The sequence below is a fragment of the Somniosus microcephalus genome, chromosome 8, assembly GCF_052327205.1.
Source record: "Somniosus microcephalus isolate GS21.2 chromosome 8, FLI_Smic_1.0, whole genome shotgun sequence".
Classification (NCBI taxonomy): Eukaryota; Metazoa; Chordata; class Chondrichthyes; order Squaliformes; family Somniosidae; genus Somniosus; species Somniosus microcephalus.
The window spans coordinates 35,348,342-35,366,201 of record NC_140994.1 but is presented as its reverse complement, the minus strand read 5'-3'; the positions used below and the strand labels follow the sequence as shown (position 1 = coordinate 35,366,201).

The 17,860-nt window shown below is 41.1% G+C and overlaps 1 protein-coding gene across 10 annotated transcripts in view; it reads left to right on the top strand.

The window, feature by feature from the left end:
- tial1 (TIA1 cytotoxic granule-associated RNA binding protein-like 1) overlaps positions 1-14,913 on the top strand; it is a 36,162-nt gene extending 21,249 nt beyond the window's left edge. For all 10 annotated transcript variants that reach the window (XM_085994537.1, XM_085994534.1, XM_085994533.1 and 7 more), the window contains 6 exons: positions 6,603-6,711; positions 10,173-10,268; positions 10,379-10,463; positions 12,478-12,601; positions 12,693-12,835; positions 13,164-14,913. In XM_085994537.1, the coding sequence (XP_085850663.1) occupies positions 6,603-6,711; positions 10,173-10,268; positions 10,379-10,463; positions 12,478-12,601; positions 12,693-12,835; positions 13,164-13,284 (678 nt within the window). In that variant the 3' untranslated portion in view covers positions 13,285-14,913. The remainder of the gene's footprint in view (positions 1-6,602; positions 6,712-10,172; positions 10,269-10,378; positions 10,464-12,477; positions 12,602-12,692; positions 12,836-13,163) is intronic.
- Positions 14,914-17,860: the final 2,947 nt, after the last annotated feature.

Sequence of the window (17,860 nt, the reverse complement as noted above, 5' to 3'; positions counted from 1 at the left end):
CTTCTGGAATATAATATAGTTGCTTAACAGTTTAACTATTAAAACTGCTAAATTTTGACATTCCACCAATATTTCAAACACATGTACACTTCAGTTGAATGTCTGAATCACCATGTTTGTGTTTCCAAGTCCTAAAAAAATCTTGAGACTATAAGCCACAGATCCATTTCTTCCATCCTAGCCATTGTATCCATTAGTGTATTTGTCCTAGATACTTGTCCAATTTTATGTCATATCTATGGTGTTTGCCCCTACCAGCTCCCTTGGTAAGCTGTTCCAAAAATTGGCCACCTTCTCCTGTTTCCTTGTATCCTTCCTGAATGTACCTCTTCTCCGTTTATATTTCTTTGTTAGGTTGTTCCGTAACAACTGAGTTGGCCCTAATTCATTGTTTCCATGGGCCTTCCTAATTTGAAAACATCGACATCAGTGTTCTCCTCTCAAAGAAACATAGAAGCTTATAGCATTGAAGGAGTCAAACATTCCATGCTCCAACAACTTGTGAAGAATTTTTCCCCCTCTCCTCACTTAGTGACAGATTAAAATTCATGATCTCATCACTGAATTCAGAAGAAATAGTCTTTCCTTATTCACTCTATCAAAGCCCTTCAACATTATTTTAAAAAAACCACTGAATCCCTCTTGCACAACCTAATATCCTTTTTAGCTTTCTTGATGACAGCCAGACATTGTTTTGAGTGCTCTATTTAGTATGACATTTAGATCTCGTTCCTGATTTGGTTTGCTTAGTATTTCCCATTAATCCTGTAATCCCTCTGCTTGTTCTGTAGCCCCCAAGTATTTGACTTTGCACTTGCCTAAATTAAATTCTGTTTTTGTTCTCTAGTGATACCTAAAACCTCTAATCCTTAAAATCAACCTAATTAATCTTTTCTGCATCTTCTCCCTGTTTCCTAAAATGCTCTGAACTGAACACTGTATTTTAAGTACGGCCTGACCAAGATTTGTATATTTTTGTCTGTAAAGCTCTGCACCATACCAGCTCATGCATTTATCCATTTGGGAAATCTGAAAAATTCTCAAAACATACAGAAATTAAGATTTTAGCAATTTCGATATAATGAATACAAAAACATGCACATTCTTTGGGTGGGCTATCTCTCTCCTGTAGGAATAAGTGAAAGCAAGTTGTAGATAATAGTAGTGCACATTTGGAACTGTGGAGAGATCTAGCCCTGGTTAACTACTAAAAATGTTGATGGATGAGCCAGTGCATTGAGGTGTAGAATTTGATTCGGAAACCACCCCCCTCCAAGTAATATTTGTGGTGTATTTAATTACTAAAATAGTGGCCGGTGTGCATCTTGCTCTCTGACCAGCATTCTGTTCTGAGTACTGGTGAGGACGATGGTTCCTCTAGGGAGTGCAGCCAGAGCCAAGTCCACAGCACCACGGGTGGCTCAGCTACATGGGGGTGGGGGGGGAGAAAAAAAGAGTGGAAGAGCAATAGTGGTGGGGATTCAATGGTTAGGGGAACAGGCAGGCGTTTCTGCGGCCACAGACATGACTCCAGGATGGTATGTTGCCCCCCTGGTGCCAGGGTCAAGGATGTCAGAGTGGCTGCAGGACATTGAGGGGGGAGGGTGAACAGCCAGAGGTCATTATCCATCTCTGTACCAACAGCATAGGCAGAAAGAGGGATGAGGTCCTGCAGGCAGAGTTTAGGGAGCTAGGAGAGAGATTAAAAAGCAGGACCTCCAATGGTAGTAATCTCCGGATTACTCCCGGTGCCACGTGCTAGTGCATACAGGAATGGGGGGATAGAACCGATGAATGCGTGGCTGGAGAGATGGTGCAGGCAGGAGGGCTTTAGATCCCTGAGGCATTGGGACCGTTTCTGGGGAAGGTGGGACCTGTACAAGCCGGACAGGTTGCACCTCAACAGAGCCGGGACCAATATTCTCGCGGGGAGGTTTGCTAGTACTGTTGGGGAGGGTTTAAACTAGCTTGGCAGGGGGATGGGCACCAGCATATAAGAGTAGAAAAGAGGAATAAGGTGCATAAAAGAGTGAGTGTTGGATAGTATTGAGAAGGAAGTACAGGAAACTTTGTGTTATCTGGAGGCTAACTGTCCGGAATGCTCGAGCCGCCGGCAAAAATCAGGTTCCATTTTCGTTAGGTTTTTTTTTTCTTGTTGCTTTTTTCCTCAACAGTCAAGCTCTGCTGAAGCTGTTGCTAAGCTACAGACGCTGGGACTGTTTAGAAGCTGTTGGTTTGTTGACAGATAGGAGCTCAGAAGCTTCCGTATCTTTCAACATTAGCGCTGGAGTGTCCGGCAGTTTTGAGGGAACGGCAACAGCTCGGTCCCGTCGGTGCCGGATAGCACACAGTTTCCTGTAGTACCATATTAGATAGGAGCAGACTAAAAGACTATGAAAAATTCAAAAATGGATTTAGTGTATGTATGTAAAAGCACAGTGTGGTGAATAAGGTTGGTGAGCTACAAGCACAATTAGCCACAATGTAGCAATACGATATGGCAATAACGGCAACGTGGCTTAAAAACAGTGAGGACTGGGCACTTAATATTCAAGGGTACAAGGTGTTCAGAAAAGATAGGGAAAGAAAAAAGGGAGGTGGGATGGCAGTGCTGATTAAGGAAGACATTGTAGTGTTAGAAAGGGAGAATGTTCTTGAGGGGACGAGGACAGAATCCATTTGGTTAGCGTTGAGCAAAAAGGGTAGGATCACGCTATTGGGGGTATTCTATAGGCCTCCAAATAGTGAGAGGGAGGTAGAGGAGCAAATCTGAAGGGAAATTGCAGAGATATGCAAGAGCTATAGTGGTGATATTGGGGAACTTTACCCAAATATCGATTGGGGATAATGCTAGGGTAAAGGGAAAGGAGGGGGAGGAATTTCTGAAATGTGTTCAGGAGAATTTCCTTGAACCAGTATGTTCTTGGCCCAACTAGGGAGAAGGCATTGCTGGGGAATGAGGTGGGCCAGGTCCAAGTGTCTGTGGGAGAACACTTTGGTATGAGTGATCATCGTATCATAAGATTTAGATTAGCAATGGAGAGGAGCAAGGAACAATCTGGAGTGGAACTTCTAAACTGGAATAGGGCTAACTTCAATGGGATGCGAAAAGATCTAGCCAGGGTAAAATGGAACCAAAGACTGACGGGAAAAACTGTAACGGAACAATGGGTATCTTTGAGATGTTCCAAGTACAGGCTAGGGAACCAAAGCAAGGGCTCCTTGGATGATGAGGGAGATAGAGAAGATGATGAAACAAAAAAAGTGTATGATGCATGTCAGGTGAATTCTTCAAGGGAGAACTAGACCAAATACAATAAGTTGAGAGGGGAAGTGAAGATGAAAATAAGATTGGCAAAGAGAGAATATGAGAGTAGAATGGCAGTTAACATAAAAGGGAACCCAAAAATCTTCTACCGGCATGTAAGCGGGTAGTAAAAAGCGGGGTGGGGCCTATTGGCGACAAAGAAGGTGATATATGCTTAGAGGTGCGGGGCAAGGCTAGAATACTCAATGAATACTTTGTATCGGTGTTTACCACGAGGTGGATGCTGACAAAATATCGGTAGAAGTGGAAAAGGTAGAAGCAATGGAAGGGGTGAAGATTGATGGACAGGATTTACTGGAAAGGCTGGGTATGCTTGGAGTGGATAAGTCGCCTGGTCCAGGTGGCTTGCATCCCAGGTTGCTAAGGAAATTGGGGGAGGAAATAGCAGAAGAGCTTGCCATAATTTTCCAATCTTCCCTAGATGCGGGGAGGTGCCGAGGATTGGAAAGTGGCAAATGTGACACCATTTTTCAAAAGGGTGTAAGGACAATCTTGGTAACTACAGGTCGGTCAGTTTAACATCAGTGTTGGGTAAAGTTTTAGGAACAATAATCAAGGAAAAAATTAACGGGCACTTGGAGAGGTTTAAGCTAATTAAGCAGAGCAACACTGATTTGTAAAAGGCAGATCGTGTTTGAGTAATCTAATTGAATTTTTTGATGAAGGGAATGCAATGAATGTTGTCTACGTGGATTTTCGGAAGGTGCTTGACAAAGTACCACATAGAAGGCTGGTTAATAAAATTGAGGCTCATGGAATAGGTGGGTCAGTGGCAACTTGGATAAGAAACTTGCTTAAGGAAAGAAAACAGCGAGTTGTGATAAATTGCGGTTTTTCAGACTGGAGAATGGTAGACCGTGGTGTTCCCCAAGGGTCAGGCCTGGGGCCACTGCTTTTTGGTGAAATATATAAATGACCTGGATATTGGAATACAGAAGAATTTCTAAATTTGCCGATGACACTAAATTGGCGGTGTGGCAAACGGTGATGATACCAATCGACTGCAACAGGACATAGAAAGGCTAGCAGAATGGGCAGACAAGTGGCAGATGGAATTTAATAGAGAAGTGTGAGGTGATGCATTTTGGTAGAAAGAACAGAGAGAGACAATATACACTTAATGGCACAGTTTTAAAGAGTGTGTAGGGACAGAGGGACCTGGGAGTTAATGTGCATAGGTCCCTGAAGGTGGCATGACATATTGAGAGAGTGGTTAGCAAAGCATGTGGGATCTTGGGCTTCATAACTAGAAGTAGTGAGTACCAAAGTAGAGAAGTTATGCTGAACCTTTATAAAGCGTTGGTTAGGCCACAACTGGAGTATTGCGTCCAATTCTGGTCACCACACTTTAGGAAGGATGTGAAGGCCCTTGAGAGGGTGCAGAGGAGATTTACCAGAATGGTTCTGGGGATGGGGGATTTTGGCTACCAGGACAGTTTGGAGAAGCTGGATTTGTTTTCATTAGAGCAAAGGAGGTTGAGGGGAGATTTGATAGAGGTGGACAAGATCATGATCGGTTTGGATAGGCTAAACTGGGAAAGGCTGTTCCCACTAGTTGATGGTACAAGGACTCGGGGACACAGGTTTAAGGTTTTGGGCAAGAGATACAGGGGGGATGTGAAAGAACTTTTTTTACGCAGCGAGTGGTGAGTACCTGGAAATCGCTGCCGACGGAAGTGGAGACACTCAATGTTTTCAAGGGGAGACTGGATAGGCTCTTGAGGGAAATAAACTTGTGGGGATAGAGCGGGGAAATGGGACTGACTGGATTGCTCTACAGAGAGCCAGCACGGACTCGATGGGCCGAATGGCCTCCTTCTGTGCCTGACTTTGACTAGTGAATTTATAATTTGGGTTTATGCCAATTTCGGGTAAATAGTAAGACCTGGATTTTCTGCAGGATCAAATCTGACGGTCAGTTTTGTGTAGTGCTTTCTCAAGTGATGCAATGCCATAAACGTGTTGAACTAAATCAGCAACAACTCTGAATTGTATGAACGGTCATTCGGTGCAATTGGTTAACTTTAACAGAGGGCCTATTCAGGAAATGCACCTGCTAAATTTTGGTGGTGATTTGCTGGTTTAGACGATGCTGACTGCCATTTTGTGAATTATGTATTTTTTACTGTCTTCATTTGAGCATTATAAATCGACTGTTAAACATGCAAGATGATCAGATTTGTGTTTGCAGCTGCGTCACTCTGTTCCAGATCTCAGCTGAGGGAGGGTTGGATGGATAGGTAGGTTGGCTGCCTCCTGACGGGAATGGAGGGAGGAAACATTAAAGCAAACTCATTTGAAGGATTATTGTCCAACTTGTAGTGGCAGGTTACAGAACAATATTGACTGATTCTCGGGTGTGTTTTCTGCACATCCTCTTGGCCAGGGACTAGTTAAAGAGGGGCAGAATTTTAAAATCTGGCTTCAGATTGGTAGTGAGTAGTGCAGTCCCACAGGGTTCTGTTCTGGAACCATTTCTGCTCACACTACATCAATGCTATAACCTCACTAAAAATGAACTATTTTGACCATTGCATTAGAAGCCGTCTAAAGTGGCCATTTGGTTAAGTTAAAAGCAATGTGATTGATGCCTTTTGGCTTATGAATAATTGGATATTGTGGAAATTGTGAATATTTGATCAATTACCTAAATATTAAATTGCATTTCTGTTCTGTTTAATTTTCAATGCAAATTGCTTGGACTTGAATTCTACAAAACCAAGTTTTTACTGTTAGGCAAATGTATAAGTATATAGGATTCCAGGTAATCTGCAGCAATTCTGTATCCACAAATTTCTGCTGATCTGGTTATGATCTCATTATTTCAATTCTTTATCAACTTTATGATTGGCTTTGAGAAATGTTTGTCTGATTCATTTATGTCAGTGGAGATTGTGTTGACCTGTGGACTAAAAAATAAATACTTGTCATTGTAGATGTATTTCTCAATCCACTGTTTAAATGTTTTAAATTCTGCAATAGTCAGTTACTAAAATATAAATATTGACATACAAAGTGTCGCATTGCTACAACAATAGAATTGTGTGGTTTAGCAGCTGATAACCCAGAAGCAGTGTACTGCATCATTTTTGTATGTTCATCTATGTCCACCCTTCAACTATAAGGGATTTAAGTGAATGCATGTTTTCATATTCGCATCTCTGCACTGTCAATACTGTCTCAGTCTGAAGCACAGTGGCCCTTGAATTGAATAATGATTATTGTTTGAGGCAGAATTTGCATCACTTCTACATTATTTATCTGCTGTCCATAGGATGCAGAAAATGCAATTGTGCACATGGGTGGACAGTGGCTGGGAGGCCGGCAAATTCGAACAAACTGGGCAACGCGTAAACCACCAGCTCCGAAGAGTGCACCAGAGAGTAAGTTTCACAATCTATTTTTATAGCTGGGGAATGGCACTGACTGGATTGCTCTACAGAGCCGGCACTGACTCGATGGGCCGTATGGCGGCCTCCTGTGCCGTTATGACTATACAGGAAACTCTCGTTTAAACGGCACCTAAATATCCGGAATTCTCTAACCGGCAAAATTCATACTCCGAAAACAACACCTCAATAACCGGAAATGTTGCAGAGTCCGAGTCTCTCGCGGTGGCTGAGTTAGTTAGTGGGGGTAGTTCTCCAAACTGCCACTACTCGGCTTCTTGGTGCTGTCGGAAGTCCGAACACCTCAATAACAGGAGTCTGACTCTGTTTAAAAATAGCCTCGGTAGATAACCCTCTCCGTCATCCAGCACCATCCCGGTCCCGTCTGTGCCCGATACCAAAGAGTTTCCTGTATATAGTTTTTAAGCTAGAAGGTGCCCGATTTACTGTCTTTGACATTAAACAGCTTCTGGGTTTCTATAATTACTGAATTGATGAGAATTTGTGTTTACCCGTAATGTGATTAAGAACTAGGTACTGAAGAACTGGAGCCTGTAGTTTTACTAACTTGGATTAATGACTTTGAAAGACAAACAAATAGCGCAAAAAAATTTAACCTTTTTGAAATAAATTCGTGGCCATTTAATTTTTTTGCAGAGGTACTCAACATTAATGAAAGGGGTTTATTAACAATTTGCAACACTTTTCTCACAAAAATGACCTCCGTTTCTGTAAGTGGATCATATTCTTTGAAATAGCAAATGCCCCAGAAATTATATTTGAGTTCTGTAGAGTGAATGTGTGCCAGAAGACTGGAGAATGGCTAATTTAATACCCATTTTCATAGCGATACGGTTAAGCTCGGTCATTACAGCCCAGTTAGTGCTAAGGAGCATTTTTAAATCTTTAAAGGTGAAATGACTAAATATCTAGAAGAGAAAATAATTAGCAATGGCCTATGCAGATTTCCGATCTTGCTTGACAAACATGATTGCATTCTTTTGAGGAGGTGGTATATGTGGAAAGCCTTTGACATGGTACCACACAAGAGAATTTGGGGGGGGGGGGGGGGGGGTTACCAAATTGGATTTAAAAACTAGGCTTTATAGGCAATTTCTTGGGGTGGCTGGAAGTGGGTAGTGCTGCCCCACAGGGTTCAGTTCTGGAATTGTTTCTGTTCAGTGTACATCAATGATTTGGATATAGGGCTAGAGGAAGTGGTGTCCAAATTTGAAGACTAAGAACCAAAGCATATTGATAAAATGGTGGCATGAGCAAAAGAAATTGGCAGGTGGAATTCTGAGATGGTACATTTTTAGTTTTTAAAAAAAATATTAAAAAAAATACTTGGGGGTGGGGGACACTAGAAAAGCAGGGATTTGGGGTTACAGTTCACCAGGCATTAAATGTAGCTTTCTGTTCTCCTGCAGGTTGGTAAATCCATTACTAAAAAGCTAATGGAATATTGGGTTTTATGGCAAGAGGGATAAAATATAAAGTCGATGTAATGGCGAATCTATATCAAACCTTGAGACTACAGTTGGAGTACTGTTAGCAATTTTGGCTGCACATTAAGGAAGGATGTTGAGGTAACAAGAAAGGGAACAGAAAATGCTGGAATTGCTCAGCAGGTCAGGCAGCATCTGTGGAGAGAGACGTCGAGCTAATGTTTCAGGTCGATGACCTTTTGTCAGTTTCCCCAGTTCTGCCGAAAGGTCAACGACCTGAAGCAATTAACTCTGTCTCCACGGATGCTGCCTGACCTGCATATTCCCAGCATTTTCTGTGTTTATTTCTGATTTTAAGCATCCGTATATTTTTTTTTTGTAAGCGGGTACAGCACTGATTCACCAGGATGCTGTCTGTTATCAGGAAATGCAAAGAAAGATTTGGTGGGGGGGGGGAGGGATTTGGGGCTGTGTTCATTCGAACAGAGGGAATTGAGGGGTGGATTTGATTGGTGTTTTAAAATAATGAAGGATGGAGTAGATAGAAACAAACTTTCCAATGAAAGGCAACATGGATAAAAGATTAAATGTAAGGGATTTAAGATGGAGAGCAGGAGAAATGTTTTTTACACGGGTTGTGCGGCTGTAGTCAAAGAATAGGTTAGATATGTGGTTGTAGGAAAGGGGATATGGCACAGAGTGGGCATATGTGAGTAGAACTGCTGCTTATGTAGCCGATAAACCTCAACATGGACTGGTTGGGCCAAATCTTATGTAAATTCTATTACCTGAAACTTTCTTTTACTCTGCTGTACTGAGTTAGTATTGCTCAGGGCTAATAGTTATTGCATTTATTTTCAGTGTTCTTGCAAACTGTGTAGGATTCTCATTACATCTCATCAATTTGGAAGATGCAAAATATCATGCACGAGCCACTTTGACTATTACTCATTTATTTGATACTAGCTGGGGGGAGCCCGGCTTTGCCAGGGCTGTTTTGGGCCGGGCGGTTTAAATCGAGTACCAGGCTTTCAGGCCCTGTCTCTGTCCCTCTGTGAATCTGCTGCCGGGCAACATTTTAAATCGAGTCCCAGGCTTTAGGGCCCTGTCTGTGTCCCTTTGTGAATCTGCTGCTGGGCAACATTTCTACCTTTTTTAATACCTTGAAAGGTGAAAGTGAACGTACTTATAAAAGGTTTTTGGTAAATCTTATGTTATTTTTAAAAGAGCAACTAACTTTTTCAAAGCTGGATGATCAAAGGGCTTTCAGGCCCTGTCTCTCTCTCTCTCTCTCTCCCTGTGTGAATCTGCTGCCGGGCAACATTTCTACCTTTTTTAATACCTTGAAAGGTGCAAGTACTTATAAAACGTTTTTGGTAAATCTTATGTTATTTTTAAGAGATACTAACTTTTTCAAAGCTGGATGATCAAAGTAGTTTGAGCTGGAAGCTGAAGTAATGGCAGTGAAACAATGACTGCCAGATCCCTGAGATGAAAACTATTAGTCCCGCACACACACACACCGATTTGGCCAACCATCAGGGGACCGTACTGTAGGATTGGTCAATCGTGACGGCACAGGATTGGTCGAACCTTGACTTCAGTCAATCAATGCTAAGTAGCAGATAATGAGTTTAATTTTGAAGGTTTTTTGCATAAGGCGCGAACAATTTTCGTCCGACCGAAAAGTAAATACGCTTACGAGCGTCCCGGAAGCGTAAGCTTTCTTCGGAGGTAAAGCGCGCGTAGGTACGCCATATAACTTTCGAGCGCATAGCCAGACAGACGCACACCCAAGGACACAGACAGATCGATTCCTTTATATATAGATTAAATTATTCCTATGGTAATAGTGCTATACAGCACCATTAGTAACTTACATACAACTAGGGTGATGGAATCTCTTCTCCCAGCTCTTTCTGACAAACTCTTGAAATAGCCAGTCACAATGTGTATGCATCTGTTTACAGGGTTGAAGAGACTGACTGACTTTTTTTCTTTATATAGGCAGTTCTAAACATCTAAGATTTGAAGAAGTAGTCAATCAGTCTAGTTCCACAAATTGTACTGTCTACTGTGGCGGTATAGCATCTGGGCTAACAGGTATGGGCAACATTGATTTAAATGTGTGACAAATGGATCAACATTTATATAAACAAAATATTTGTATATTGTAACATTCCTGCACATTTATAATCCTTCAACTCTTATAGAACAGCTTATGCGTCAGACTTTCTCACCATTTGGGCAAATCATGGAAATCAGAGTTTTCCCAGAAAAGGGGTACTCCTTTGTCAGGTACTTGTAACACTACCTTTTTTTTTGTTTTACCTGAAATATAGCTATTTGAAATGTAAAGCCATTCTTAATATTTGAAGTTAAACTCTAAGGTTAATCTGTGACTTCATTGGTTTTTGCATGTAAGCTGCAATACTATGAATCATGGTCTTACACTATAAAAAGCTGACCTGAGGGGATGGACATGTGAGGAGAGGTTGAGTAGATTGGGACTCTACTCATTGGAGTTCAGAAGAATGAGAGGCAATCTTATTGAAACATATAAGATTATGAAGGGGTTGGATCGGGTGGATGCAGGGAAGATGTTCCCGATGATGGGTGACACTAGAACTAGGGGGCATAGTCTTAGAATAAGGGGCTGCTCTTTCAAAACTGAGATGAGGAGGAACTACTTCACTCAGAGGGTGGTAGGTCCATGGAATATGCTGCCCCAAAAAGCTGTCGAAGCTACATCATTACATAAATTTAAAACAGAAATAGACAGTTTCCTAGTAGAAAAGGGAATTAAGGGTTACGGGGGGCGGGCAGGAATTTGGACATGAGTCTAGGTTCGGATAGGTCATGGCCCTGTGGGTAGCGGAGCGGGCCCAGGGGCCGTGTAGCCTGATCCTGCTCCTGTTTTCGTGTGTCTAATGCTGTTAGATTCAGGAGATAGTCCTGTCATAGTGGATTGGCGGTTAGGATCAGATCAGCCATGATCTTATTGAATGGCGGAGCAGGCTCGAGGGGCCAATTGGCCTACTCCTGCTCCTATTTCTTATGTTCTTATGACCCCTCCAGTTAACATTTTTACTGATTACTTTTGTAATCTTTGTCTACTAGTCCCAACCGTGCCTCCAGTATAAATATTCACCTTACTGTAGATACTGTCAATTCATTTTAACATAGTTTGTGCTGATCTGACTAACAATTACCATTTCGGTTTGAATAGCTTAGAATTGGATTAGTGGCAGTATGCAAGTTGTTCCATTTTGTTTAGGTCTTGAGCTACTTGCTGAAACATTCTTTACAATGGATGATATGGGCACAGTATGTTGGACCTCTATAAAGCACGGTGTATCATTAGAAAGTAAATATCCCAGTCAGTTGGAAATGGTGAACTTGTACCTTCTGTTGTCCATATGATGATCTCAGTTGTGATTATTATGGTGAGTTGCCAATATATTAATGGTCCTATTGGCTGATTTTATAGCCATGGAGGATTTTGAGCTGGTCACCTACATGTTTACTTTCCCAGGATTGATGCTTGGTGCTGTGGAAATCTAGAAGAGGGGGCGAAGGTCACAGTTTCATTTCTTTGCTCTCTGTTCTGATCATAGATAGGGCTGCACTAAAGAAAACTACAGTTAACTTGTATCCCTGGGCTAAAAAGAAATGACCAGGATTCCTGTTCCAGACTAGATACTTTAGAGCAGGGGTCACTAACTATTCCAGACTGCATACCTTCCAGCAGGAGTCACTAGGGTTGTGCATATCAATTGAGAATGATGTAATCACTGTTGAAATTCCTGTCACAATGCTCTTTAGGCTCACGCATGAAGAATGCCTACTTGCTTGAGATATTGGAGTGCTGTTACTGCAGCACAATCCAGCACCTTCTAGAGAAGAGAGAACATTTAGATGGCAAGAACAGCCTTGTGCTTATGTGTACATTGTTTGGTGTATAGTCGGTGTGCAAGCTTTTTGTCCTTGTGTGCCATGGGACCTTGAGGCAGCCACGTCTAAAGTTTAGATGAATATTCAGATTTTATTTACACCTCAATTCAACTTGCTGGTATTAATATCTTGGCTTGTTCATCATTAGAATTTATTCACCATTCAGGCAACTGTGCTAAAATGGCCTTTTTCTAACGTTCACTCTTCATGCCAGCAAATAAGAAACTTAAGCATAAATGGGACAGACTTGTCTGGGCTTCTGGATTGCCAGAGCCCCAGGACCACATGTGGTGAGCATTACATTTACTTGTACAATAATGTTAAATTACAGTAGCTAACATTCTTGTAATTTTTGTAGGTTTGCAACACATGATAGTGCTGCTCATGCTATAGTGTCGGTCAATGGAACCACCATTGAAGGCCATATTGTGAAGTGCTATTGGGGTAAAGAAACTACTGATTCCACCAACAAGTATCAGCAGGTAACTTGATGTACTGAATAACTCTTGGTTTTACCACTGAACATCAGGAGCAGCAAATTTGTAGTAATTTTATTAATTCCTCTTTATTCAGATGGAATTTGCTCAGCCCTGGGGTCAGTGGGGCCAGTGGTATGGCAATGCTCAACAGTATGGTCAGTATGTAGCCAATGGCTGGCAGGTGCCCTCTTATGGAATGTATGGCCAAGCGTGGAATCAGCAAGGATTTGGAGTAGAGTAAGTAATTTACTGGATAAAGCAGTTTGAACTCAAGTAAAATGTCAACTTTCTGTGGAGAAACTGGACCTGCAAAAATGTACTCCCCTATGACTAGACTGGAGAATGGGGTTTGGTAAATGTGCCCCTTGCACCTGTCCCAATCATCTCTGAACTATTCTAGCTGTAATATTAAATCAATCTGTAATTTGTGTACTTGTTGAATGATTATTGGGAAATGTATGTTTTGTAACTTTAAAGTCATGTTATCTATTTAATGTGCAATAATCGGTAATAAGTTTGAAGTTAAAATCATTATTGTGATATTCTTGTTTTGATTTCTTTGCAGTCAACCTCAGTCTGCAGCTGCCTGGGTAGGTGGATTTGGTGCTCAGCCAGCCCAAGGGCAGGGTACAGCTGTTATACCTAACCAAGCTGGCTTTGGGATGGCAGGTTACCAGACGCAATGAGCAGGGACTCATTCTGTTTACCTACAAATAAGAGGAGCCCAGATTTTTCTAATGACAAAACATCAAAATGTTCACTGACACCATGAACAAAATATAGACTATTTATTTTAAAGCTGAATATTTTAAAAATTCTATCACAGCTGAGCTCATGGTGGAGGATGTGAAATGTTTCCCAGTTCTGCTCTTTTTTTTTTGGTCTGGGATGGGGTTGGGGAGGGGGGAAGCATATAATCTGTTAATTTGTTTTTGAAGAGCAAAGTAATCGAGAATGATGAATTTATTTTGAAAATGAAGTGCTATTGTGTCTGAATTTAAAAATAAATGCAGTGTTAGTGGGAAAATGTCAACCAGACTTTTGACAATCTTTTTTTTTTAGTTGAGCATTCCACGATATTAATTTCATAGATACTCTGTTGTAAAGGGATTTTTAAAGCCTTGTATCATAAAGCCAGGCTAAATGTTCAATAAACATCAGACAACTGAATTTCACATTGCTACGGACCAACTGGCTGCTGTTTTCAGGGAAGTTCTAATTCGTGGCCATCTTGAAATGCCAGCGCACTGGCACAGATTGAGATGCATCAAATTTAACACTGTACATCGGTTTTAAATTGTTTCTTTGCTTCACCATCCTACGCATTGAACAAGAAGCCCGAGGAAGGCAACAGGTTTTTAAAATTAAAAGTAGGTTGCACTACACTCTAAAATCAGGAAACTATGAGAGGGAACACTGGCTATATTTGGACTGCTGGAGTCCCTTGCACTGTTTTGGCTATATTAGAGGTGTGCTCTACATACATGCATACACCTGGACAAAGGGGATTAGGGTGAAGGTTACAAGTGTAAATATCTATAGATAACATTTAATACACCAATATGATTTTTAAAGCATGCTCTAGTGTAAAGGTATCACACTTACTACTTTGTGTCAGTTAGAAGTTGTTGAAAGAATAAAAAAAGCTATTCAATTGTACAGTACTGAAGTAGCAGGTTGCCCAGAATGTGCAATGTATGGCTGTGTTTCACAAGAGTATGTTAATATATCTTTCCTACTGCAGTTACGTGGTATGTAAAATTATACAAAGTAAATTTCAAACTGAAGCCTTAAATTTTATTTCTTCAAGCTGCTTTGGGTGTAGTGTCATTAAGAATAGTTTCAGTGCTCTATTTTTTGCTTTTCTATCTATTCTGTTGCTGTGCTTAGTTAATACCATGCAGGTTTATTGAACCATATAAAATTAATGCAAGGTTGAATAGTTGCATAATTTCTTCAGGCCATCTACAAATGGAGTGTTTAAGTCTAAAATTAAAAATGTAAAATACAACAATCATGTCAGAACCAACTGTTTAATTTTAACAGTAATATGTGCCATTTGTTAATTGAAGGTGCAGTGCAAAAATCTGTACCATTTATGATACTTCATTTTAAAGATATTTTTGAGTGGTTTGCATGTTAGTGCGATTCACATTTGTAAAAAAAAAAAAATTAAATGCTAGCTCATTTGAGTGTTGGGTGTGGAATGGGTGGATTATGAAGACATGCCGAAAGCAAATTGACATTAGTCGTGTCTGGATTATTTCTTTGTTCTGTATCTAAAAAAAATAAAATGATTTTAAAAACAAACTTTATATGGTTTCAGTTTGTTAGATTTGTATTGCCTATTAAAAGCTCTAAATTGAGCTGTTTTACTGATTGAAAACTAACCTGCTTTAATCAATGTAGAATAAGAACTTGTTAGTCATTGGAAACTACAGGTATTGTAAGGGTTTTCAGTTTTTTTCAGCTTGCAATTCAAAGTATTACCTTGGAACAAATCTCACCATTTATATTAAAAAAAAAATGCAACCCATTGGCACTAAATTCTTTCATTTTAGAGGACACAGGGCTATGTGGTGTCAAGAGTGGGAAACAATTGTTCCTCTTGCAGGTGCTGCTGTTCTGGGGTTACAGCATACTTCGAGCAGAGGCAACCTTGCGCTGCACCTGATTCATGTAATTGCTGACCTGGGAGTACTTGATGCTGTTGTATTTTAGTTGTGCTAGCCAGTATCTTGTGCATTGTGAAATGTTTTAACATTTTGGTGCTCATGAAGGTAAAAGACATCAGGGAATGGTATCTTAATATGGACTACAGAACTTACTCCATGATATCTTTTTGTATTTGCCATTGTTAAGTTTGTTGCATGAAGCAATCCATATTGGTTATAAAATTAAACATGCAAAAAAAGTTATAGGAACAGAGGTAGGCCATTCAGCCTTGCGAGCCTGTTCCGCCATTCAATTAGATCATGGTTGATCTGTACCTCCGTTCCCCTGTTGAGCCATATCCTTTTGATACCCTTGCGCAACAAAGATTTATCTATCTCAGTCTTAGAAAATTAGTTGATCCAATGTTCACAGCCTTTTGGGAGGGAGTTCCAGATTTCTTCTACCATTTGTGGAAAAAGTGCTTCTTGATTTCACTTCTGAATGGCGTAGCTCTAATTTAAGATTGTACCCCCCTTCAACATTTCCCCCACTGGAGGAAATAGTTCCTCTGTACCCTGTCGAACCCCTTTATCATTTTAAACAATTTGATTAAATCGCCATTCAACCGTCTAAACTCAAGGAATGCAAGCCAAGTTTATTCAACATGTCCTCATAATTTAACCCCAGGTATCATTCTATTGAATCTTCACTGTACCCTTCAAGGCCAGTATATTGGCAAATCTTTTATAGCATTGCTTAGGGTGTGTTGAGGTTATGCTATGCAGTAGTGCCTGGGTGTGAAAGTGAGGTGCATATCTACCCATAGAATTTAGAAAAATGCAAGCGATCTCCCTCGAGCCAGTAAAGCAAAAGTTTGAATTTTCCACAAACTGATCAGTATTTTCCTTGCCCATTTGCAGGCAGATAAATTTGTTCCACTCATACGGCAAATACATAAATAAATGTCAGTGGCCAAGCCTACTGATTTCTAATTTACATTAATGTAAATTCAGAAATTCCAATGCAAAACCGTCTAGTGATAAACTAGACAGGGCAGTGGATTCGGAGGAGACTGCCCAGAAATGCAGAATGCATTGGACAAAACATGGAAGTAATCGGAACAATTAAAGTATTGCACATAACAATTGTAAAGGAAGAGCAAAACTGGTGATATGCATGTTTCATAAAGGTCAAACTGCTACTAATGAAGTTGAAAGACTGGAGAAATTCAGAATTGGTTTGCCCATTTTTTTTTGGGGTCTAAAACATGGGACCAAATCTTGGATTCCAATTTCTAATGCTTGATACCCCTGGACAAATGCCAGCTGCCAATTTGGAAGCTAGTGACTCTTTTTGGTGTCCCAGCACCAGCCTCAAATGGGTGTTTGGTGCTTTTGTATATGTAAGGGCAATTAGAAATGAGCAATAAATACTGAGCTTGTGAGCAACACCCACATCCCACGAATGAATTTAAAAAAATAACGGTATGACCACAATTGAAATTTGCAAAGCTTGTGCCTCCACTTAGTGCCAGGCCTTGAATGACCTAACCAACTATCCTTAGAGACTCCTGGAGGCCGTTCAAGAAATGGCCAGAAAACTTTTTTTAAAGTTACATTTCTATGGAACCAGACAGAGCAGGAATGCTCCTCCTGGCTCCCCAAAAATACAATGAACTGTTGCAGCCTGGGCTTGGATCCCCTCTCTGGGCTTGTGCATGGGGGAAGAGAGGGATGGGAGCTTGAGGTTGGGTTGGGGGGAAAGGAGGGAGACTGGTGAATGGAGTGGGTGTGGGGCTCAGCATTTCCGACAGCAGGGAGAAGGGGCAACATAGTGAGTAGGAGCGGTGCCGAGTGAGGAGCAGCCAGTAAAAGGACAAGCAAAACCTGGGGCAACACAAAAACAAAATACTGGAAATAGAAACAAAAATAGGAGCAGGAGTAGGCCATTCGAGCCTGCCCCACCACTCAATATAATCATAGCTGATCCTCTACCTCAATACCATATTCCCACTCTCTTCCCCATACCCCTTGATGCCTTTTGCGTCTAGAAATCTATCCTTAAATATATTCAGTGACTTGGCCTTCTGTGGTAGAGAATGCCACAGGTTCACCACCCTCTGAGTGAAGAAATTTCTCCTCATCTCAGTCCTAAATGACCTACCTGTATCCTGAGATTGTGGCCCCTCGTTCTAGACCCCCCCAGCCAGGGGAAACATCCTCCCTGCATCCAGTCAGTCTAGCCCTGTCAGAATTTTATACGTTTCAATGAGATCCCCTCTCATTCTTCTAAACTAGTGAATACAGGCCTAGTCGACCCAATCTCATACAACAGTCCTGCCATCCCAGGAATCAGTCTGGTGAACCTTCGCTGCACTCCCTCTATGGCAAGTATATCCTTTCTTAGGTAAGGAGATCAAAACTGCACACAGTATTCCAGGTGTGGTCTCACCAAGGCCCTGTATAACTAGTAAGACATCCTTGCTCCTGTACTCAAATCCTCTTGCAATGAAGGCCAACATCCATTTCCCTTCCTAACTGCTGCACCTGCATGTTTGCTTTCAGTGACTGGTGTACAAGGACACCCAGGTCCCTTTGTACATCAACA